General features: G+C 34.5%; 2 protein-coding genes and 1 pseudogene across 2 annotated transcripts in view; 1 reads left to right on the forward strand and 2 right to left on the reverse strand.

Annotated features, from left to right (window-relative positions):
- Positions 1-4,481, reverse strand: part of LOC136065745 (cellulose synthase A catalytic subunit 8 [UDP-forming]-like) — a gene marked incomplete in the record, with an annotated part of 6,927 nt that extends 2,446 nt beyond the window's left edge. The window contains 6 exon segments of the mRNA XM_065769314.1: positions 1,404-1,749; positions 2,214-2,480; positions 3,110-3,263; positions 3,352-3,403; positions 3,600-3,676; positions 4,177-4,481. Of these exon segments, the coding sequence (XP_065625386.1) occupies positions 1,404-1,749; positions 2,214-2,480; positions 3,110-3,263; positions 3,352-3,403; positions 3,600-3,676; positions 4,177-4,354 (1,074 nt within the window).
- Positions 4,482-5,587: 1,106 nt separating this feature from the next.
- On the reverse strand, positions 5,588-11,542 carry LOC136065746 (cellulose synthase A catalytic subunit 8 [UDP-forming]-like; annotated as a pseudogene).
- Positions 11,543-18,314: 6,772 nt separating this feature from the next.
- Positions 18,315-18,785, forward strand: LOC111995630 (uncharacterized). The gene has a single exon (XM_024027547.1). The coding sequence runs from the start codon at positions 18,315-18,317 to the stop codon at positions 18,783-18,785; it is 471 nt and encodes a 156-aa protein (XP_023883315.1).
- Positions 18,786-25,852: the final 7,067 nt, after the last annotated feature.

Below are 25,852 nucleotides of genomic sequence, written 5' to 3' on the forward strand. Positions count from 1 at the left end.
GCTTTTCTACCATTTCATTCTAGAATTTCAAGATAATCCTTATCGGAAGGAAACAATAACCCTTGTTTTACATTGATATTGCTCTAGGCAATGCTTTTTTACACACTGATTATCCGACATAATAAAAGAGATCAAATACATAATGTCCAAAACTTACTTCAATATGCCTCAACAATCAAGAAAGAGCTAATCGTGACTCCCACATTAATAATAGGCAATCAAAATCACCACCAAATTTCAACCGTATTGGCTGGGAAGCTTCCTTATAGTGACCTAACAATCTATAGAAATGCAGCCTTGGGAAAGGCTTGAATTATCAGCTTTGCCCACAAAAGGATTAATTCTCACCCAAAAAGAGAGAAACTGAGGCCAACAGCACTGACCAAGAACAACAATGGTTGGGTTCGGTTTTGGCGACCCATGAGACCCTTAGAATGGAAAGATGAGAGAATACCCAGAAGCAAAGAAACTTGCCAAAGAGGGCCCCAGCTTCATCAACCTTTTTAAGTGCATCCGAAAATCCAGCAACAAACCAACAATGTTGATTATGATAGTGTTGTTGGAGGGATAGAATGTTGTCCACTTGACAATGTAGAGTCACCAAACTCTATGTCATCAGCTCCTTTGAGTGACGTGAAGTTGGTTCAATCCACCATCTTAGGAAACCTTGGAAGACAGCAAAGAGATGGGTGAAACACCTCCAATCACCCAGAACTGCTCATTCGCCACCAGTCTTCTATGCTGATACCACTCCACCGTAGCTCAGCACACTGGTCACATGATGGACATGAAAGGCCAAGAAACAGGGTGCTTGCTAGGTTGGAAAGCTGATCCAAAATAAAATGTATCATGTGAAGTGAGTTCAAACCATAATCATGAGAAATAAAATGTAGCCAGGTTAAATTTTTAATCAAATGTCAAAGTTAATAACATTACTTCAGTGGTCACTGATTTTGAATATTGATAAATCTCTTTTTTAGGAAGTTAAGAAGAGCACCCTATAGTCATACAAAGCCTAGTAAAATAGTAAACTGATGCATTTTTCATACTTGTTTCAAATGTATAAATTGCATCCAACTTTTTCTTTATTTCTATTTTGGCCAATGTCATTATGTAACAATCTAACAAAGCCACCCCCTGATATGGTTCTAAATAATGAATTTACCTTGCACATAATTATCTAACTATTTCAAATTCTTCAACAACTTTTGATAACTACTGAAGATAAAAAACACACTATCTGTAAATTTTCAACAGGAAGTACAAGAAATTACCGTTGGTATGATGAATTTTCCAGTGAGAAGGCAAACTGCAGGAATTGTGCAATAGCAAGAATCCATTAAAATATCAAAGTGGAATGAGCAATTGACAAGTTGTAGCCAGATAGATTTTCAGTTGCTTACCTTCATTGCTCTACGTTCCTTGACAAAAGAAGGTTGCACTTTATCCTTCAAATAGTCAATCTTCTGTGCAAAGTAAAACTCAGGTGCACGTGGTTCAATTGCAAATTTTTTGCAGAACGGTACCCACTTCCTTGCAAATTCAGATGTTTCAACAAGAGATTCAAATGTAAGCATGGCAGCTCCATCATCTGACAAATAGCAGGAGACTTTATCCACAGGGTAGTCCACAGCAAGGATAGAAAGCACGGTATTGGCAGTGATCAACGGTGGTTCTTTCAAAGGGTCAACTGTACTCACAAAGAAATCCACAGCAGCAAGCTGGGAGGGTTCACCCTCTCTTTCAAACCTGACATAGTAGCAAGTTTAAGTATCCCATGTATGTATTCAAAAATAGCTTTCATAATTATGTTTTAAGTTTTTCAATAAAGTAGATCCATTACTATATGTTACTTGGTGAATGCTAATTCTCTTCATTTGTAACCTTACGTTAAATTGCTTGCAGATTCAGCCTAAGCCTACTAAGCTTGACATGTAATTCATAGGTGACATGAGACCATGATTCAGGACCAGTATATAATAATATAGTAAAAGGAGACATGAGATCAAGATTAAGAACATTAGTTGAGAATGCTTGACCAGGTTTAATGCTAAAATGTCATGTTAAATGAGAGAAGTATGAGTTTCACAGAGGATCTGATACTATCGAACACTTTCAAATAAAAAACTCTTGTGGCACTACTAAAACTTTCAAAAAATTACAGCTATCATCTTTGACATCTACAGTCATCCATATAAGAGTGATGTATGTACCTTGCAGACAGCCTGTCGATAAATGTCTCCCTATTGATTGGAGACCATTTAGGGAACTGATCCAATACCCAAGAAAAAGCAAACCATATCTCACATATGACAGAAGTGAGCCACAGACCAAAAGCACTATCAACAGGATGTGTTATTCGGTAGTGGAAGAAGAGTGACAAAATTACCAATCGCATGATTATAACAGCTCTGTATGGTGTGAGCTTGGTGGATGGAATCGGAATAATAGCTGAAAGTGGTTGTGCAGCATCTGGGGACCTGAAAAAGCGATGGAAATATCTGATTAATATATTTAGTTTTGTAGAACAAAGCAAAAATTGATATATCAATGGGGAATGGTCAAAGACACAGACTAAAAAATGCAATGAATTTGCTCTGCTCCCCTTCAGAATATCATACAGCAGAAAGCACCACTATGACTTTTTTTCACACCTTCATTAAAAAAAAAAAATACTATTTATATGATGCTTAAGAAAAAGATAGGAAGTTGAATCTTATTGCAAATATTTTGTGTGTACTGATCCATTTTATTGCAATTAAGGGTTTCTAGCAGAGAAAAATCATTGCCAATTTGGTGAGAACAAAATAGAAACCACATGAGGAAAAAAATTTAACTAAACATATTAATTCATCAAGGGCTTAATAAACAAATAGTTCCTTTCATCCATGGCTTAACGTACAAAGGATTTGATAGCATGACCACAAAGAAGAAGACCATAGCCATAGGAAAAAGCTTTAAGCCATGCATGATTTAAGTAGTATTTTATAAAAAAATTTAAAAAACTTGTCTCTCTAGTTATCCTTTTTTTATTTATGTCTTAAACCATCCTATCTTCTATATTTCTTATCCATTGACTCTTTGGAAATTCATCTTTCTTGTCACTTACAGTTTCTCTTCCATCTGCTGCTCAGATGGAACTTGAACATCCTTTTCAGCCTTAATTTCAGCCTTACTAGCAGTCTTTTTCTTTTTGTTCTTTTTATCCTTCCAACTCTCCACTCTATTCTTCCAGATTGGATTCCCAGATTCATCATTTAGTTCTTCAAGAAAACACCAAGTAATGTAAATATCAAATCTATTCAAATTGAATAGAAAGATCAACACAACACAAGAAATTAATTTACTTACCACTATCCACTGTGGATACACTACTGACATGTCTAGCATGAAGTCCAACTTCCTGTACAAACCAAGATGAATGATACCAAGTTTTCAACATCACAACTTTCTTGAAATGTATTTAAAGGTTGAATGTTTAATCAACATAGCTAGGAAAAGGATTTTCATTGCACTTCCTCAAAATTATGTGTCATACTACTACTTCCACCTGGAGTTATATTTTATATGTATGAAACAGAATTTACAACAGCAATTACCTGAGGATCACTGAGGTGTGCTGCCATAGTGGATCGATTGCCTGAAACCTTCACTTCAGCATCATCCAGTGAGTTCTCTAGGGAATTCATAGACACAATTAGCTTAGGATACTAGACAAAGAAATGCACGTTTAATGGAGAAGACACATAGCTTCAAAACTAGAACAACCCATTTTTCTTTCTAGAAGTCATCCCTAATTGTTTAATTCAATTTTTCTGAAGTAAAGAGAGAAAATACAAGAACTTCAATAAGGAGAGAAACAAAGCCATGTGGATGAATTTTCTTTCTTCTCCTAAATTTCCCCTAGAATTGAAAAGTTAACGAGATTTTCAACAATTATTAACATTACAAATGCAAGAGAAATCAGCAGAACAAAAATATCATATCCCCAATTGTATTGGCTCAATCAATGTCTAAGAAAGTTTTATAAGTTTGTACAAATGATCATCAGATAATGTTGTCAAATTTATCCTATACATGGCTGACCTCAATAGCAATTACCCACATAATGATATGCAAAAATTTAACCAAAAAACATAAACTTGATCAAGAAATTTGAAGTTGGAGATACAATACCATCATATGGAGCACCACAACGCAAGCAAAGTTTGCGCCCCTCCTTAATCTCCAAGTCAACACAAGCCTTGCAAATGGAGAAATTGCATTCATGGCAAGCCACAAACAATTCCCCATTGGCATTGACTCCAACTTGCTCACCACAAGAATTGCAAACAGGAACTCCAGACTCCATCATTTTGATATATCACTTCACTTCAGTTCCAGTACTTCTTCCTAAGAGACCCAATGGGTTGTTTTTGATTTTATATGACTGACCCCCAACAAAAGGTAGGGAATGGTGGTGTGTATGAAGCAATGGCACATGCATTTTTGTAATGGTGAGAAGGGGTTGAAGGTGGTGGTTGAAAGGGTACGGAGGTTGGGGTGTTGGTGTCATTTTTTTTGTTCTTTTTCTTATTTTTTTTCAGCTCTGCAGAGACAGAGAGACAGAGAGTGTGGCAACGTCAATCTGTTTGGTTCAAAGACAAACGAGTTTGAAATATTGCGGGAAGTGTAAGGAATGGTTTCGGTTGAGAGAGGTACATCTTTAACCAACCAATCTTGTAGACTAGTCTAAGGAAAGACTAAGCTGGCACTGCCATGTCAGACCAACTAAATCTAAAAAAATAAAAAAATAAAACACCTCGTGCCCTCAAAAAAAAAAAAAAAATTATATATATATATATAACATTAATATTTCATTCTTAAAATTTCATCTAATTTTTTGTCTCTAAATATATATGAAATTAAATTTTGAAACTAAAATTTGTTTTTTATAAGTTATATGTAAAAATAATTTCGAGAAGAAAATGGAGGCTAGGCCTTGGCCCATATTTATCTTCAAGAACAAATATCCAAAAAGGGAAGAGAAGAGAATGTGAGGCCCATTTCTATCTTGCTATGTATTTATTTATTTATGAATCTTGCTACATACACTATGAATCCATACAGCTTTTGATTTACACTCCTCTCTCCTATATCTTAAATATAGGAATAGTTCAAGCTTTTTATTAACACATTATTGGTCTACCAGGCCAAAAAATTTAGAAAAAATCATTCATTTGTTGTTCTCTTGTTTTTGTTCAAGCGTGTCTAACAAGAGTTTTAATAAAATTTTGTATGAATTTTGTTTGAGCAAAAATGATTTTGTGTTAGTGAAACTACTATTTCTCGCAACCCACAATCACATTCAACTTGTTTAATGGATTCCTATAAAAAAAAAATATAAAAAAAACTTATTTAATGGATTTCTAATCTAACCCAAATACTTCAATCTCAATTTTGGAATCTCTCTCTCTCTCTTTGGTAGATACAAGGTCTTAATTAATAGATGGATAAAATTAAGGTGCAAGAAATTGGGAATTGTACATTAGGTTTCTCAATTAAATTCAAACACATGGTTGTATTGACTAATAAGGTACACATAAAATGATCGTTTTCAATTACATTTAATTTCAATGTAATGATAAATGATAAGTGAATTTGGCACCAAATGTTCAAGTGATGGGACAGGAATTAAAAGGCAAGTTCTTTTCTGTCATTTCATTCCCTATAGAATTTCAATTAATGGAAGGAAATACCAATCCCCGTTTCACTTTGATATTGCTCAATCAAGGCAATGCTTTTCCACTCAGAGATTATCCAACACTCAGGAAAAGATAACTACATATTTGTTCAAAATTTACTTCAATATGCCACGACAGTCAAGAAACAACTAAACATGGCTCCCACCTCAACAATAGGCAATCAAAACCATCATCAAAAACTATGGGAAGCTTCATGTAGTGATATCACAATCTATAGCAATGCAGGTTGGGGCAATGGTTGAGCTGTCAACTTTGTTCACAAAGGGATCTATCTTCACCCAAATAAGAGAGAACACTGAGGCCAACAGCACTGACCAAAGAACAACAATGGTTGGAGTCCGGTTTTGGCGACCCATGAGACCCTTCATGAATGGAAAGAGATGAGAAATAACCCAGAAAGCAAAGAAATTCTTGCCAAAGAGTGGCCCCCATGCTCCAATTCCCTTGTTAAGTGCATCAGAAAATCCAGCAACAATGCCAACAATGTTGATTATGATTAGTGTTGTTGGAGGGATGAGAAGTGTTGTCCACTTGACAATGTAGAGATCACCAAACTCTATGTCATCAGCTGCCTTTGCAGTGACCGTGAAGTTGGTATCAATTCCACCCATCAGGTTGAGGAATCCTTGGAAGACGGCAAAGAGATGGGATGAAACACCTCCAATCACCCAGAACTGCTCATTTCTCCACCAGTCTTGAATGCTGACACCACTCCACCACATCTCAATCACATTTGTAACAATGATGGAGATGGTAAGGCCAAGATAAAGGAGGTTTCCGAGGTTGGTCATCTGAAACAAATTACAAGGTATAACATGAGGTAAGTTCTTTGAGTACATTGTTTGAAAAAATAAACATTAAAAAAATTGTAGCAAGATTGGATCTTTTATTATATGTTTAAGTTCATCAAACATACATCAGTGCTCATTGATTTTGACTATTGACCAACATCTTCATGAAATTTGGAAAAACGCCATATAGTCATACTAGGCTTACTTAAAAATTAATCTGATGCATTTACATAATTGTATGTAGCACAGTGTTATTATGTATCAATTTGTCTAAACTACCTCTCCCAAGACCCCAAAAACACAAGATTTCTAATTTTTAAGGGAAAGTACAAGAAATTACCGTATCTGTTGCTACAATAAATTTTCCTGCGAGAAGGCAAATTGCAGGGATTGTGCAGTAAACTACGAGAGGGAAGGATGTAAATGGATAAACAACTGTGTTAATATATGCTAGTCTTTGAAGCCATTTGAGGCGGCCTGCTGCATAACCGTACCATAAGGGACAATGTCTGCTAAGGAAAATCTCCACAGATCCAAGTGCCCACCGAAGAACTTGGTGCAGTCGATCAGATAGGTTGAGGGGGACAGAACCTTTGAATGCTGGTCTTAAGGGCATGCAGTAAATTGATCTCCATCCCCGGCAGTGCATTTTGAAACCCGTCAAAATATCCTCAGTGACCGAACCATATATCCAACCAATCTGGGAGGTCAGAATACAAAATTTGAATTATTACAAAAAAAGAGAGGTTTATATGGGTTTCAAGGTCAAATTTAGTAATGGTTAATGCTCAAGTGAAAGTCTATATGTAAATATATGCAGTACAGCTTATTACAATAAGATCCTAACATATTGGCAACCAAGAAGGGAAGCATGAAATTGCCACATGAGAGCAAGAATAAAAAGAATGTACCTCTCTTCCCCATGAAGTCTTCAGTTCATAACCACAGCTAATGACATGAATTGCTTCCTTGATCAATGTTGATGGGTCAGCAGATTCAGGCACTCCTCCATTTTCCATTAGTGTAGACTCAATAAATACTGAAGAAGTGCCAAAAGTTCTCTCAAGGCTCATCTGGGAGATCAGCAATGACCTCTCGTTTTGATCATAATCTGCAACGAAAAATCCAAGCATAGCTTAATTACTGCACGAAATGTCTGTTTAACTATTTTTCTTCACAACTAGACTTACTTTCAATCTCCTTGAGGTTAAATATGCCAGCATCAAGTTCCTCCTGTTTTGCATCTCGGTAAACCTCTGAAGGATCTTTAGAGGGCTCCTTGGAGAAGCGCTTGCCAAACCATGAGCGGGATGGGGGAGGAGCCGTAGGTAAGCCAGGCAAAGAAGGAGGTCCATAGCCATAAAGTGCTTGCCTATTGAAAACACAACCTGTTCCCACATAAACTGGTCCTTGAATGCCATCTAGTCCTTTCATATTAATCTGAAATTGGAATGAAGAGATTCTCAAAACTCAGAAGGCTGAATACTTTGGTAATTATGCTGGGACTCCATCACAGCATAATTATTATTTTTTTCTCCCATTCTTCTATTTTATTATGCAAATGTGATATGTCAATTTGCAAATGGGATAATATATCTACTTCTATTCATAAATTGAAGAGAGTAAAATTTGAGTTGGACTTTAACTAAAAAACACAGCTTGAATCGAAATGCTTCTGAATCCTTAATATTTACCATATATGAAGTTATAAACCAGTTTCCAAATCCTGAAATACTCACCAGATATTAATGTAGAAACTTATTTTCCTTTATTTTATTTTAATCATTTGACAATAAAACTCCCAACTTGATCGATCAATTAACTTTTATAAATATCTGTCTATTATGGATGAATTTCTGATATAGTTTGACACAGCTTTGAAATTTATATTTCTTACTTTCATAATATAGACAGGTGCTTATAAGGAAACTAACAAAAACAATGGATAAATCCACACGTACTATCTTTAAACTTACATCAAAGAAAACTGTGTTGCGGTTGGCATATCGATCACTACGATCAATTCCATCAAACCTATTAGGGAACTGCACATAGCATACATCTCGACCAACTTGTGGGTCCATCAAGAAGCACATCGCCTCACGAACTGCCTTGCTATTGTTAACATAGTGATCACAATCAAGGTTGAGGATGTAGGGAGCATTTGTAAGAACTGCAGACACCCTAATCTGTAAATCCAACCATAAAAGTCTTATTGTAATGTTAGAGTTCCAATGCCAATCATTAATTTTGTGAAACTGTGTTAACATACCAGAGCATTTTCAGCACCAGCTTTCTTGTGGTGTCGGTAGACTGGTCTTTTCTCCCTGGATACATAGACCAGTCGAGGAAGTTCATTTCCCTCTACATCATGGGCACCACTATGTCCAAGGAAAACCTGAGTCGATGAAAAAAAAATGCCATAGTTAAAAACTCGTATCTTACAAACAGGGATGCACAATGTAAAAGCATTTTTCTGAGAAGATCTGTAAAAACATTGAAGGACTAATAGTTGCTAAAATTTGTAATTTGGAAAAAGAAAAGAAGAAATTCTATCCATTCAGAAATTATTTTTCCATAACTTCAAGTAAATGCCGACCAGATCTTCAAGTAATGGCCTTAAGCTTCAAAGTTTACAGCCCAAGAATTAGTTTGAGAAAAAGCCTTGTTTCATTCTATATTCTAAATGCTTCCTTAAATGTAAGATATTAAACAACTAAATGTTACACTGTTAATTGAAATTTTATACAAAAAATATAGCTATAAGCTACATTTACCTGAATCATTCCTGTGTGCTCATTACTGTCATTCCCTGGCCAAGGTCTTCCATCTTGCATAGCCCAACCTTCTTCTGGTTTTTTTTGAAACTTCGCTACTAAAGCATTAATGCGCACTTTAAACTCTTCATAACCTCTCTATAGCAAAATAGAACCAATTGAGACTGATTAGTTTTAGAGACGCAATAATACATAAGTTTACCAACAATAATACTTAAGAGAAGCAGAATCTGCTGGCCATAAGTTTAATGTGGATTGAATCAAAATTTTTAAGATGTCAAAGTGGAATTAGTAATCGAGAAGTTGTAGCTAGACAGCATTTCAGTTGCTTACCTTTATTGCTCTACGATCTTTCACAAAAGAAGGTTGCACTTTATCCTTCAAATAGTCAAACTTCTGTGCAAAGTAGAACTCAGGTGTACGTGGTTCAATAGCAAATTTTTTGCAGAATGGTACCCACTTTCTTGCAAAGTCAGCCGTTTCAACAAGAGATTCAAATGAAAGCATGGAAGCTCCATCATCAGACAAATAGCAGCAGACTTTATCCACGGGGTAGTCCATTGCAAGGATGGAAAGCACAGTATTGGCAGTGATCAATGGTGGTTCTTTCATTGGATCAACTGTGCTCACAAAGACATCCACAGAAGCGAGCTGGGAGGGTTCACCCTCTCTTTCAAACCTGATATGGTAGTAAGTTTAACCATCCCATGTATGTATTCTGGTTCAAAATTTAGCTATCATATTTTTGTTCAAAATGTTCATCAATTAACAAGTCCATTTATATTTTAGTCGAAGTTTTATTCAATACATATTCTCTTCTTATGCAACCTTACATGTTAAATTACCTGCAGATTCGGCCTGAGCCTACATAAATGACACCCATGACTGGGGGCCAAGATATAAGGATCAATTTCAGAAACATCAGTTGACAATGTTTGTAACCAGGTTTAATTAAAAAATGACAAGTTAATTAGGAAAGGCGAAGTTTTACAGAGGAACGGATGCTATTGAACCAGCTAGGTACATGCATAAAATCTTATTGCACTAGTAAACACTTTCAAACAATTATAGCTTGCATCTTTGACATCGAAAGCCACAAGTATGTATACCTTGCAGACAGCTTGTCGATATATGTCACCCTATTGATTGGAGACCATTTAGGGAACTGATCCAATATCCAAGAAAGAGCAAACCAGATCTCACATATGATAGAAGTGAGCCACAGACCATAAGCACCATCAACGGGATGTGTTATTCGGTAATAGAAGAAGAGAGCCAAAATTATCAATCGAGTGATTATAACAACTCTGTACGGTTTGATTTGGTTGGGTGGAATTGGAATAACACTTGAAAGTGCTTCTGGAGCCTCTGGGGACCTGCAAAAGCACCACCACATCTGATTAATATGCTAGTCTTGCAGAACACAAAGAATTTTGATGTATCAAGGGACAATGATCAAATAATTTCCCATCTCACTGTTTATATTTTAAATCCGTTTAAAAAAAACTATGTTAAGAAAAAAAAAAAAAATTGAGGAAGTCTTTTTGTTTATTTTTGAAAACATGTTATCGTCTACATTTCTTATCATCCAATAATTGAAATCTATCTATGTTTCTTTTTAACTTACTGTTTCTCTTCCTCTTCCATCTGCTGCTCAGATGGAACTTGATCATCCTTTTCAGTCAAAATTTCAGCCTTAGTTGCAGCCTTTTTCTTCTTGTTCTTTTTATCCTTCCAACTCTCTACTCTGTTCTTCCAGATAGGATGCCCGGATTCATCATTTGTTTCTTCAAGAAAACACCAGTTAACATAAATTCCAAATCCATTGAAATTGAACATAAGGATCAATATGACAAAAAGATATCAGTATTTCTTACCAATATCCACAGAGGACATGTTACTGATGCGTCTAGCATGATGTCCAACGTCCTGCTCAAACCAATATGAATGATATACCATAAGCCATCCTAATATTCTTGGAACGTATTTAAAGGTTGAATGTTTACTCAACAGCACAATAACAAGGGTTTTCATTGCACTTCAAAAATTGACTGTCATACTCCTTCCTTCCTAGTAAATTTTTATATATGATGTACGAATGTATGCATATATAAAACTTATAACTTGCAACTACATTTACCTGAGAGTTATTGGGGTGAGCGGCCATTGTGGATTGATTGCCTGATTCCTTCAGTTCAGCATCATCCACTGAGTTCTCTAGGGAATTCATAGCCACACTATTAGCTTTGGATATTAAATCAATCAACCCGCTTATTGGTTATCAGAAGAGTGTATAATGGAGAAAACACATTAGCACCCGAAATTAGAGCAGCCCATTTTTCTTTCTAAAAATTAACCCAACCACTTATACGTCCCTCTACAACCTAATTTTCTGAAATAGAAAGGGAAATTGAAGAAAATGCTTGAAAATAATAAAAGAAGCCATGGTGATACTTTTCTTTCCTTCAGTGCATTTTCATTAGAACTAAAAAGTCTACTAGAGTATTAATCACTACTAAAGATGTACTACCCAAAGAAATGTCAGTCCATCAAAAATAGAAATACTTGACTAACACATGAACCATAAGGGTAAAACTTAGATAAAGTTATTAAATTGTCGTACCTTAGGTCTCCCAATTAAATCTAACTGTGTCGTTGCATTAGCCAATGTAACAAAAAGGTGATATCTTCCACTCGCAACAATTAAATTCAGCCCCGTGGCTTATTGTGATACATAGCCGCATGGTTGAATTTAATTGAAAATTTTAATATACAGCACTTAAAAAACTGAACCTTAGTTTTTCCCAACCTATAATATTATCCACAATGTCTAAATTTTTTTTCTACAAGTGATCACCAGATAATGTTGTTGATTTAGCCTATATATATGTATGTTTATATATATATATATATATATATCTTGATATCAACTAATGGAACAAGTAATAAAATCAGAAAGCACTAATGCGAAGATAAACATATCATTTTGATAATCATACGCAAGAATTTTAAGAACCCACATGTAGTTATTAAAACAAAAAGAACTTAGTTAAGAAATTTGAAGTTAGAGATATACCACCATATGGAGCACCACAGCGCAAGCAAAGTTTCTGCCCCTCCTTAATCTCCAAGTCAGCACAAGCCTTACAAATGGAGAAATTGCACACATGGCAAGCCACAAACACCTCCCCAGTATTGTCATGCTCACCACAAGAATTGCAAACAGCAGGAACCCCATGCTCAGGCTCCATCATGTTTGTTTCAGTTTCACTTTTCGTTAGAGTATGGATGCTGGTTTGATATGAATGATAACCCTTAGCACCAGGTAGGAGGGTGTGGTGGTGTGAGTGAAGGAGTGGGGGTGCATGCATATTTGTAGTGGTGAGAAGGGGTGTAGGGTGGTGGGGATTGAAAGGTTCTGAGGTTGAGGTGTTGGTGTCATTGCCTTATGGAGGGAGAGAGAGAGAGAGGGAGAGAGAGAGAGAGAGAGAGAGTGACAGAGAGAGTGATGAGGAGCAACGTCTTTTTTTCTTCTTTTGGGGTCTGGAAGAGAAAGGAGTTTGAAATTTTGCGGGAAGTTTTTGGCGGATGTTTAGGAATACATGAGATGAGATGGAATATATACGTATAGAATATATATAGCATTGGTTCGAGGGAAGAGGTAATGAAAGGAAAAGGAGCAGAGGATGAAGAAATTTTGTCGTTTGGTTTGATGATAAGGGGGTAAGTTATTTTCAGCCTTTACCCCCACATCTTTATTTTATTTTATTTTTTTAAATAATGCTAGTTGAATTAAAGGATTTAAAGAAAGGAATATAATAAACTTTAGTCAAAACTAATAAAACTTTTAAGGAATGACAAGACAAATTATAGTGCACATAACATTCTCTTAATTAATGTGGATAATTACCCACATTTTTCTTTCTTTTTTATTTTTAGAAATAAACACACATACATATACAAGGAAGAAAGAATGAGATTCTAATAAAAAGATATACTACAAACTCCACTAAAAAGACCTTTGTAACTTTTAAGGGAGGTTGAATTTAATCGTTTCATGTATGCATGTTTTCTATCAAAACGCTAGTAAGTTACCGTTGTTATCATATGCATTATGCATATCACATAAAAAAAAATTTGTTAATCTTATTATGAAATATTATTGATGGATGTTCATAAACCTATTGTAGAGAGGGTTAATTGTTTGAATTGAAAGTTTAAGAACTAAAAATTGATATTTATTCTAAAGTCTAAGGGTTATTTTTTGAAAAAAAAAATCACTTTTGTGAATGTCACACCAAATCACTTATACTGGATAAGGTTTGACAAGTTTATTATTGGATTACTTTTATTTTTATATTACATTCATTCTTACAAAATACTAAGGTAATCATAACTCAATAATTGTCTCATCTATAAAAATTTTAAATTTTGTTTTAAAATTTTAAGATTATAGACAAAACATGAATTTGTGTGTAAAATAGTAAATATTATCCAATTGACATAAAATTTAGTATGCATATTCAAAAAAAATTTTTAAAATAAAAAATGTATGATCCAATGGGGAAAATTTAAAAAATATTAACCTAATAAAAAGTTATAAAATTTTGTAAAGACATAACAAGTATAACATGATAATGACCCCTAACATGCACCGAGTGTATATTTTGTTAATAATACACATCTTAATAATTTTCTATAGAAATTATTTTTTATGAATCCATTGTTAGATTATGGTATTTAGTATAAGAGGATTCCACAATTTGCGACTAGACTCTAAAAATAAAACACTAAAAACTATTTTTCCTTATACCTTTTATAGTTGCAAAACATCAATATGGTTAGAAATTAATAACTATCTTATATTTAACATGTTTAATTTTTTTTTTTAGTTTTTTTGTATAATTTAAAAATTATATACAAAATATTAGTTTATGAATCATTAAGTAAATAATACATGGTTAATATGAAATTTAATGTTTATATTAAGAACAAGAAATGTGTGGTGACCTAATTGTAGGATTTTCAAAATATTAATTTAATAAATATAATTAAGTAGTATAACATTAACAAATAGTTGAGAGAGAGAGAGAGAGAGAGGATATTATAATCTTTCACATCGATCCATTAAAGCAATGCCTCAGGCTGAAAAGGATAGATGGTAAGATATGGCTAAGAGTTCTAGCAAATATTGTAACAATCTATATTATAAAAACATCTGTTTGATTAAAGAAAAAAAAAAGTATTAAAAATAAGAAAATTGAATATAATATTATCTAGTATAAATAGTAAAAAATTGAATTATAAGAGGGTCGAATTTGTTATTGAGTGTCCCATAAAAGGAGCCTTAATTAGCCATCTTTTTTATGTTCTTAATTTTTAAATTATATAATATAAAAAAAGCACAAATATCCGTATAAGTTACATTTCAATCATCTATCATCTATAATCTATTATAAATATAAAATTGAAAATATAACTGTAAGGATATTGAGCCCAAGAGTTCATTATCTATTTGTATATTGGGCCTGTGGCCCAAGCCGAGGATGAGGGTTTGTCTGAGGAAGAGGAATCTTTGTTAGAAAAGACTACGTTAGTAAATAAAAAGGTTAATTTTGGTCACAATGACTCAACAAGATGGGCCAAGGATAAATGCCTCCTTGGCAGCCAAAGCCGAGGTCCAAAGAGGTAGTATGTCGACCAAGGTAACATTCCAGGAAGTTCTGTTGGAGTGGATAAGCATTGCAGAGACATCAAATAAGGAGGAATCCTAAAATATCTAAAGAGAAAGCTGTTGCCTCCACATTAAATTCAAGGTTTTCAAACCCGGACCGTTCATTGAACCGTAAAGAGAAGAGGTTCAAGGTTTTTGAGGTCGAATCGAGATCGAACCGGGATCGAACCTTGATGATGTCATAATTAATTTAATAATTATTTAAAATATAAATAAATATATTAAATTAATAAAAGTAGAAAAATGAACTAAAATAGTCTAAATAAATATAAAGATCTATTTTTCAAATGTCTTTTTTATGTCATAACTTTTATAAAGCAAATAAGAAATATTAAATCTTAAGCAAACCTAAATCATTTTTTGTTAATGCTCAATATTTTACTCTTTTAATTTTTTTTTATTTTTTTTTTATTTTTTATGAGAGCTTATGTCTAAATTATCTTAAATCATGCTCAAGCCCATTTGACTACCTAGTAAATTGTTTTATGCTGAAACCCATTTGAATATTCAACCATTTGTGAAAATTTTAAACATAAAAAATAAATAAAAGCTAAAAGAGTGACAGTACAAAGCATTAAAAAATTGATAAAATAAAGAACAAAAGCCCAATAAAATTTTTAAAGGAATGAATGACAAATTGACACTTGACGGCATACATTTATTTAAATTTTAAAAATAAAAAATAAACAACAACCAGAAGAAGGACCGGACAAACCATCAAAAAATGGAATTTTTTAGAAAATAACTACAAAACCCAAACAATATTATTAGTTAGGCAACGTTTCAAACATATTGCATTTCTAACAATTCGACTTCAGATGAGTCGATTTTACTGTTCATATCGCCTATTTTTTGTACCACATAGATAAAAAAATCGAGTCCTTTGGACTCATTTCTTATACACAGAAAACGACTTCGCTGGAGTTGATTTCTATACAAATAAATCGACTTCACTGAAGTCGATTTCTTTGTATAGAAAATGACTTCAGCGAAGTCGATTTATATAGAGATCAAAATCCCAGGCGACCCAGTACAACTACAAACTGCAAATAGCCTCAATTGCCCTCAGGCGACCAATTCAATTCCAAAAAAAACGAAACCCAAACAGATCTGTGAGGTACGAAACCCAAACGAAACCCAAATAGCTTTCTCCACGAATGACAAATCTGATTTGATCTGATCTCGAAATGGAGTCGTCATCGTCGATGTTTGTGGAACTGGAAGACTTCGGCCAGACTCGGCGGATCCGTGAGGTACGACGGTGCTAAAGGAGCTCATTCAGAATGCTGATGATGCAGGCGCCACCACTGTCCGACTCTGCCTGGACCGCCGTGTCCACCAGCCTATGCCCAGCTCCCAGTAGCTGTAAGTAATGAAGAGGCTCATCTGAAATAATACACAAAAAAGCTTGATCCAGTGTTTGAATATCTATACAAAGAAATCGACTTCGCTGAAGTCGTTTTCTATACAAAGAAATCGACTTCAGTGAAGTCGATTTCTTTGTATAGAAAACGACTCCAGAGAAGCCGGTTTTTGTGTATAAGAAATGAGTCCAAATGACTCGATTTCTTTATCTACGTGGCGCAAAAAATAGGCGATATGAACAGTAAAATCGACTCCTCTGAAGTCGAATTGTTAGAAATGCAATATGTTTGAAACGTTGCCTAACTAATAATATTTTTTGGGTTTTGTAGTTATTTTCTAAAAAATCCCCTTAAAAAATTGATTAAACTCAATAAAGTTAAAAAAAGAGTGGATGACAGCCTATACTTAGTGTGTGACAAAAAGCAAGTTTACTCATCTTCAAACTAGACTAGAAGATTCTAGTGTGCAAAGGAAAATGCAGGATGAGAGCAAAATGCAGAAACAACAAACAAAAACAACGCAGAGAAAGATAAAATGCAGAAACGACAGTTGGAAAAAATGCAGAGAGAAAAGGGGCGAGCGAGACTGAGAAGAAGAATAAGAAGAAATGTTGGTGCGATCTCAAGGTCTAAGGTTGAAGCTTCAACAATGGCTGACCAGTAAGTACCCAAAAAAAAAAAAAAAAAAAACTCTGAATCGAACCTGCAAAACCGTGATAACCGTCCACGGTTTCTAAACCCGGGAGGTTCAACCGCGAGTTGCACGGATCACTGAGTTTTTCATGTATTTCAGTTTTTGAGGCTAAAAGAACCGCTTTGGTGGACGGTTTTCAGTTCACCCGGTCAGACCGTACAGTTCGATCCGAGTTTCAAAACCATGATTAAATGCAATATAACTAACTCTTTAGCCACATTAATGTGAAGGTGATCCCTGAACAGTAGATTTCAACCTTACAGCTACTATATGAAGATTTATGGGAGGTGCTGATAGGACAAGTATCAACACCAACTATCTGGTATGTGCGTGGAGCAAAAAGATGAAAGAGGAAGAAAGTATAAAAGGAGGAGGAAGCAATAAAAGAAGGGGATCGAGGAACTACGAGAAAAATATTGTAGCATCAATAACTGATTTTGTAACCAAACTTAAAGGAAAAATATAAGAACAGATCTCTTTGGACTTTCCTGAGTACGATTTTTTTCAGCATAAACCTATATATACATGTTCTTATCATTTAAATCTATTTTAGTGTTTGTCTGATTTATTAAAACCCAATTTTTCAACTCATTCTCTACAAATTCATTGTTTTGGGCTTTTTGGGCCTACGTCCATCCACCTGTTGGGCTAGGGACTCAAATTTGGTCCTTACAATTGGCACTGTATGTGAGAAATATTGGTGTTATAGTGAGTCTCATGTTCAGCAATGGTAGGTTCAGGTTCAAACTAGGCAGAATCCATGGGGTCTCAACGTTAAGATCACTTCTATGATCTTGAGCAAAGGAGAGACCGGGAGGGGAGTGTGCACATTACCCGTACAAGTAGAAGTCATTCTAGAGGTGGTAGTCACCTCTCTCGGGAGAAGAATACTAAAGCCATGTAGATGGAGGTTGATCGCTTGAAGAGAAGCTTACGCCACGAATGGCGAAAGCAAGCTCCTTCTAATTTTGACTTCTCTTCCGACGACAAGAAGGATGGTAGCTATAGGCACAGGTCAAGGACTCCTCCTAGCAAGTCTTTCTCATATGATGAAGACTACCATCACGAATGCAGAAATAGAAATTCATCTTCAAGAGGCGTGGGAAATGACGCTATGAGTAAAGCACTCAATCAAATTTCCAGATTACCTTTCACGCGCTGGATTAAGGGAGGGAGACTTCCTTAGCGGTTCACTCAGCCCATGTTCACCATGTATAACGATAGAACAAACCTTGTGGCGTATGTTAGCCAGTTCAGTCTAAGGATGGCTGTACAGTCCAAGAACAAGGCCTTGATGTGTAAGGTATTCTCATCTAGCTTAGGGCCTGTGGTGATAAGGTGGTTTGATGGTCTGAGGGCAGGTTCCATTGATTCCTTCAAGGAACTTACTAAGGCGTTTGGATTCCGTTTTATTACGTGTAGCAGGGTTCCTCAGCCTTTAGCTTTCCTGTTGTCTCTGATTATGAGGGAAGGAGAAACCCTGAAAACATATTCAGACAGATATTGGGAGATGTTCAATAAGATAGACGGTGATTTTGATGATGTAGCCATCAGCACTTTTAACCTTAGCCTACCTACTGAACATGGCTTAAGGAAGTCTTTGATTGGGAAACCTGTTACTTGTATACACCAGCTCATGGATTGGATTGACAAGTATAAGAGGGTTGAGAAGGACCAGTAGCAAGACAAAGGAAATGGCAAGGTTATCCCTCAGGAGAGGAGGGATTTTAGGTCGAACTGCTACAACAATAGCAGATCCCGGAGGGTTTCGCAGGGCAGTCTGAGCCTACAGCTCCTCAAGTGGTTAACATTGTGTTCCAAGAATCGGTGCATCAAGTTTTGGAGAAGATCAAGAACAAGCCATACTTCAAATGGCCGAACAAGATGAGTGGAGACCCTTTGAGGCGTAACCAAAGCCTTCATTGCCAGTATCACCAAGAGCGGGGACATACCATTAAGGACTGCAGAACACTGTGGAACCATCTAGATCAACTAGTCAAGGAGGGAAGGTTGCAACAATTCTTGTACGGGCCCAACGGACAAGAAGACCAATCAAGGTTAAGAGCTTAGGGGAATGCTCATTCAAGGCCCCCGTTAGGTACAATCAATGTCATTTTTGCTACACCTGGGAGAACTAGTTTTCACCCTTCTAGGGTGATGTCTGTAACTAGGATACCAGTTAAGGGCTCTGACTCCGAACTGAAGAGGTCTAGGATAGAGGTCTAACCGTCGTTGAGTTTCTCGGACGAAGACAAGATTGGAACCATCTAACCACATGATGACGCTTTGGTGGTCACCTTTAGAATAGAGGGGTATGATGTGAAGAGAGTAATGGTAGACTAGGACAGTTGTGTAGAGATCATGTACCTTGACTTGTACAGAAGGCTGAACTTAAAGCCTGAAGATTTGACAGCCTATGATTCACCTCTAGTAAGTTTTGATGGGAAAGTTGTCATCCCAAAGGGCTAGATTAGGTTACTCGTACAGGCAGGATTAGAATTAGTTGAAGTGGACTTTATTGTGGTGAATGCATACTCCCCCAACACAGCTATTGTGGCCAGACCTTGGCTTCATACCCTAGGGATTGTTTCTTCAACTCTGCATCAAAAAGTGAAGTATACATCGGGGGATCGGGTTGAGGAGCTGGTAAGGAGTCAATCTGTAGCTAGGCAGTGCCTCGTGTCTGCAATTCTGCATCCACTTGTGGCTAAGTCCTCGACCTCTGCTAAGGGAGGCTTATAGCAATCAAAGTCTTCGGTATTACTGTGAAGGGGCCAGTCAAGGAGGCCAAATGTGAGGATTTAGAGAAATTTGCTGTAGATGATGATCCGAAGAAGTTTTTTTCAGGTTGGAGCTCAGCTACCACCTTAAGTGAAGGAAGAGTTAGTGGAATTTCTCAAGAGGAACGTTGATGTATTTGCTTGGAATGCTTACAAAGCTCCGGAGGTGGATCTGAGTTTCATCTGCCATCATTTGAACGTCAATCCATCTGTCATCCCTAGAAAGCAACCACCTTGATGCTCATCTAAGGATCATTCTAACACTGTCAAAGACAATGTGATGAAGCTTAAGCAGGCTGGAGCTATTAAAGATGTGTTCTACTCTAAATTGTTGGCCAAAACTATGGTTGTGACTTCAAAACAAGATTTCAACTCAAAACATGATTTATGTGTATTGTCGAATTTAATTTGAGAATTTATTTTTAGGAGAATATAAGGTGAATAATCTCTAAATTTTTTTTCCCATTAGGTGGAGCTTTTTTATTTTGTTAATTTTATTCGAATATGGACTAGTTGAAGCTTTTTATTTTTTATTTATTTTTTTATATTTTATAATTCAATGGTTGGAGGTAAGGGCATCGAGAGAATTTGAACTCTGGATGTCTTAATTGGAAATACTAAGAAGTATTAATTTCAATTGAACTATAAGGCTCTTAAAACTTGAAACTATTAAATATGATGATAAATTATTTTAAAGGGTGTTTTGGTCACTTTAAATTAATGGTATATGACATTGAAATTTGTGTGGAGGGCATAGTAATTTTTTTTGGAAGGGGATGATTTGAAGAAAAACAAAAACATTGATTGTACCTTATATGGTGTCTTTAGAAATTGTTTAACAGGGTAAATTAAAAAAAAAAAAAAATACTGATTTTAATAATTGTGCTATAGTAATTTAATGATACAATTTGATATATAAATAATTATAATCATCGATAAAAGTATCAATGTATAGTTAGTTTAGAATATTTTTGTACAAGTGTACAACACGGAAAATATTTAATACATTTTTTACTTATAATTAAAAAAAAAAAGTATTTTCTAGAATAATTTTGTTCCAAATGGTAAATAAAAGCTTTTTTAATATAAAAAAAAATTTATGTACGTTTTTTCTTTGTGTGTGTGGATAATATATATGTATTGTATGTCTATTATTTACATAATATAGTACTCGTATTTTACTAAATTCTAACATGATCAGTTAGGGTAAGCTGGTCTACATGCATTCGTATTGGTGAGAAGGGGTGGAGATCGAGTGAGTGGTGATTGGAAAGAGTCTGAGGTTGGGGAGTTGGTGTCATATTGATCTGCAGAAAAAGATAAAGAGAGTGATGAGAGAATTGAGAAGCCTGCATGTCTATTCTTTTTTGGTGTCTTATTGCTCTGCGGAAAGAGATAAATAGAGAGTGATGAGTATTTTTTTTTTTTTTTTTTTGAGAAACAGAGTGATGAGTATTGAGAAAAAAAAAAAAAATACTGATTTTAATAATTGTGCTATAGTAATTTAATGATACAATTTGATATATAAATAATTATAATCATCGATAAAAGTATCAATGTATAGTTAGTTTAGAATATTTTTGTACAAGTGTACAACACGGAAAATGTTTAATACATTTTTTACTTATAATTAAAAAAAAAAAAGTATTTTCTAGAATAATTTTGTTCCAAATGGTAAATAAAAGCTTTTTTAATATAAAAAAAAATTATATACGTTTTTTCTTTGTGTGTGTGGATAATATATATGTATTGTATGTCTATTATTTACATAATATAGTACTCGTATTTTACTAAATTCTAACATGATCAGTTTGGGTAAGCTGGTCTACATGCATTCGTATTAGTGAGAAGGGGTGGAGATCGAGTGAGTGGTGATTGGAAAGAGTCTGAGGTTGGGGAGTTGGTGTCATATTGATCTGCAGAAAAAGATAAAGAGAGTGATGAGAGAATTGAGAAGCCTGCATGTCTATTCTTTTTTGGTGTCTTATTGCTCTGCGGAAAGAGATAAATAGAGAGTGATGAGTATTTTTTTTTTTTTTTGAGAAACAGAGTGATGAGTATTGAGAAGCCTGCAGGTCTATTCTTTTTTGGTCTGAAAGTGAGAAACTTCAAATTTTACGGGAAGTCGAAGGAATATTTCGGATGTGCTAGTTACATCTTTAACTTACAAAACCCCTTCTTCTCAGAGAAAAAAAAAAAAAAAAATTCAAAACCTTAAATACAAAATAAATAAATAAATAAATAGAACCTTTTTTCTTCTTCTTCATAATTTATTTTTTAATTTTTAATTAATAAATGACATTTTTGGGCAAGATTAACAGAATGCAAACCCAACTTGATAGATTCTCAATTATATATACCAGGATAGTTTGTAACATCTTCTGATGTGATATTTTATTTGAATTAGATTAGATCTTTTAGCACAAGGCATATTTGAAAGGTAGCCAGTTGAGATTCAGATTTTGTTTTTGTCGAGCAAGATATGTACTCCTCTCCTCTGTGATATAATTTTATTTGAATTAGATTAGATCTTTTAGCACAAGGCATATTTGAAAGGTACCCAATTGAGATTCAGATTTTGTTTTTGTCGAGCAAGATATGTACTCCTCTCCTCTGTGATATGACCCATCAGTGTTAATGTATATATACTATGATTACTATCCATGAAAGGTCTTACACATCTCGATGATATTAATTTTTCTAAAACCCAGAAACTTTGCTATTAAAATACCTTTTCATCTAGAAAGAACATTACTCATTTTAACACATTTAGCCGAATATTTTGGGGGAAATTTTTTTTTTTTTTTTTATTTAGAAGAAAGCTGTAAATTTATTAAATAATATTGGCTAAAATTATAGCATTGGGGTGTCAAGGAGCATTCTCTATCGACACCAAAAACCTGCTAACATGTTTAGCAATTAATGTTGTGAGCAGTAAAATTATCCTATCTCTTAATATGTGAAAAACAAAAAACAGTAAAAGATTCCGCCAAAGATTGCTCCTCTTTGACAAAGTGGCCATAAAAAGCAAAGGGGGCATCCTCGTTCTTCAATCCATTAATAACTATCTCTAAATCTTCCTTGAGAATAACAGATGATAGATCAAAATCATGAGGAAAGGTTAAAGCCAAATGAAACAAAATCACATTTTCATAGTATGGTAAGAAAAATGACAATTCTTTTAACCTGATGTGCTCATTGTGAGCCGTTCAACTTCAATTTGATTTTATAGAATCCCATGTGTTCTTTGTGACTTATTCAATTTTGTTGACCTTTTCTTTTCATAATATTTTTGCTTTAAATAAATTCTTTCTATACTTATTGTCATTTTCTTGATATATGTCCAATATTCAATTTATGAGTATGGGTAAAATTTAGAAACTTCATTACATTAGGTTCTCAACTAAATTCAAATACATAATGTGGACTCGGTTAACTCAATTTGTAAAGTTTCTGATGGTTGATTAAAAAATTTGAGATTCAATTTTCGATTACACTAAAAACTAATTGATGTCTTAATTTGATAATTAAGAGTGCAATCATTAGAAGTGGACGTCATAAGTTGAAATTCTATATATAAAAAAGTAATTCAAATACATAATTGCAATAAATTAATTTAATTATTCATAAAAATATAATATTATTTGTGCTTTATTAAACAATCTAACTATACATTTAAATTTAATTAGAAAGCATAATATACTGTACCTAAGAAATTTTATCTAAAATTTACCTTATGATTTTATATATATATATATATATTTTTTTTAGAGAACCCCAAGCCTAATATTATTTAGTTCTTTTAATGTGTCTCAAAAAAGAAGTAATTAAATTTGTACTATATATATATTGAAGACAACTGGTTTTATATTTTAAAATTGATTAATCAATTTTTACATTTTATATATTTAATTAATCCTAGGTTCAATTGATACACAGGTTGAACTAATGATCTAGCGAATCAAAACACATCAAGCGTTAGCCCAATTTGTTCCCTAGTGTGACGGTGACCTCAATAGGAGGTTATAACAGGCTATTAATTTAGCCCTGCAAATCAATACAATAACCTCTACCAACTTTCGTTTGGATCTCAATCAAGCATTGTGAGAACTAAAAATGAAGTGCACTATATTGCAAACACACTTCCATTATGCCTAGACTTAGCAATGGGTTAGTTCAGGTCATGTTCTATTTCTTCAGCCAATTATGGGTTAGCATGGGTTTGGGTCAACCTACTGTTTGCTTCTTTTCTTTTCTTTCACTTTAAAATTATAAAAATAGATATATGATTAGTTTTTTTTTTTTTTGAGAAACGATAAATGATTAGTTAGTTACATGAAAATAGAAATTTTGATTAGTTCTTTTTTTGGTTGGGATAATTACAGTTGCAATTAACCCCTCAATTTGAACTTTTTTCCTTCTAAACTCTCAAGCATTTTGTGTATGGGGAGGTGTCAATTAAATTGCAAGGCTCTTGGCAAAATATTGATTAGCTAATAACATAAAAATCGATAAAATATGACATGTAGGGTCTGGCTTGGTAGCCCAAGCCCAAGAAGGATGGATTACGAGCCAATGAACCCCAGACAATGGATTTGTAGAGAGTGGGCGAAAGAGCCGGGCTGGTTGCGAATTAAACAGTGATTAGTTATGATGTTTAAGGATCCATTTGACACAAGATCACACTCCTCTTGCTTAACAAATGTTTGTCCGAAGAGATGTGTTATTAGATGAAAGATGATTACAACTCTTAGAACTACAGTAAAATTATCTCCTCCTTCTCCCCTCTCTCTTTTCTCCCTTTTCTCTCCTTTCTCTCTCTTCTCCTCTTTTCTCTCCTTTCTCTCTCCCCTTTTTATTAGAGACCTCTCCTACTTATATAGCACCCTCTCCCATTATCTTCATCGTCCACTTGTTCTTTATCTAAGCATCCACTTGAGTGCATGTCCCATCAGATATTCTCTTTACCCCTCCATGAGTGGTAGTAGCTGAGATTACACTGTTCAGGGTCTTCTCCACATTAATGCGGCCAGAAAAGCAGCTGCAGTGCATTTAATGCGGTGGTGGCAGCTTTTCCTTGAGATATTTTCTCGTCCTAATCATCCCAAGGTATGCCCAGAGCTTATTTTTGTCGTTGGGATTGCCAGAGAGTTCATTTGGACCTTCCATTTGTTGGCTGGGTCAAGATTATTTGCGCCCGAGGAGTATAACCTCTTCGGACAAAAAGTGACTTCTTCGGATGTTACTCTTCCTACACTTCTGGGTCGGTTGGGTTCAGATGAATTCTACCCCGACCCGCTATTCCTCTTCGGACGTACAGTACTCCTCAAGACAGGCCCCGGCCCAATAGGTATGTCTGGACTTTTACCCCCCGCATGACAAATATTGCAATTATAAGGTGGTCTATTATGATGATTCAAGTCAATATTAATGTACTACTTATTAAAAAAGAAAAAAAAAAGAAAAAAAAGAAAAAAGAAAAAAAAAAAGAGTATCCTTAATGTACTCAAACACGCATATTTTTGCTCCAAATTCAATATGTATTATATGATACATATCACATATCATATGATACTTAATATGAAAAAAAAATAAAGATAATAATTGTAGTTAATAGATGTTTAACGAAATATTAATACAAATTATAAGTTTTCAAGTTCAGTACTTTTTAACATTTTATAACCTTTTTCTTTCATGTTCATGTGGATTGATAGGTTTGAGTTCAAATAATCTAGAGGTTACTTTCGCTAGGGGTCCGTTACTCACCTCTGTTAAAAAGAAGGTTAAATATGTATTTTTACTCTATTTTTATGTCTCTCTTCTCCCAAAACATAAAACACTTAAAAATTCAAGAGAAAACAAGATCAAAATGTGCTATTGGTAAAAAATATTATGCAATTTCTTAGAACTTCAACTTGTATTTGAACTTATCATCTCAACCACAAACAAACTAATTATACATCTAAAA

Source organism: Quercus suber, unplaced genomic scaffold, assembly GCF_002906115.3.
Source record: "Quercus suber isolate HL8 unplaced genomic scaffold, Cork oak 2.0 scaffold_1112, whole genome shotgun sequence".
Lineage (NCBI taxonomy): Eukaryota > Viridiplantae > Streptophyta > Magnoliopsida > Fagales > Fagaceae > Quercus > Quercus suber.

Bases quoted from the DNA above. Each gene is read 5' to 3' on its own strand.
- LOC111995630 (XM_024027547.1), top strand. From the start codon at position 18,315: ATGTATAACGATAGAACAAACCTTGTGGCGTATGTTAGCCAGTTCAGT.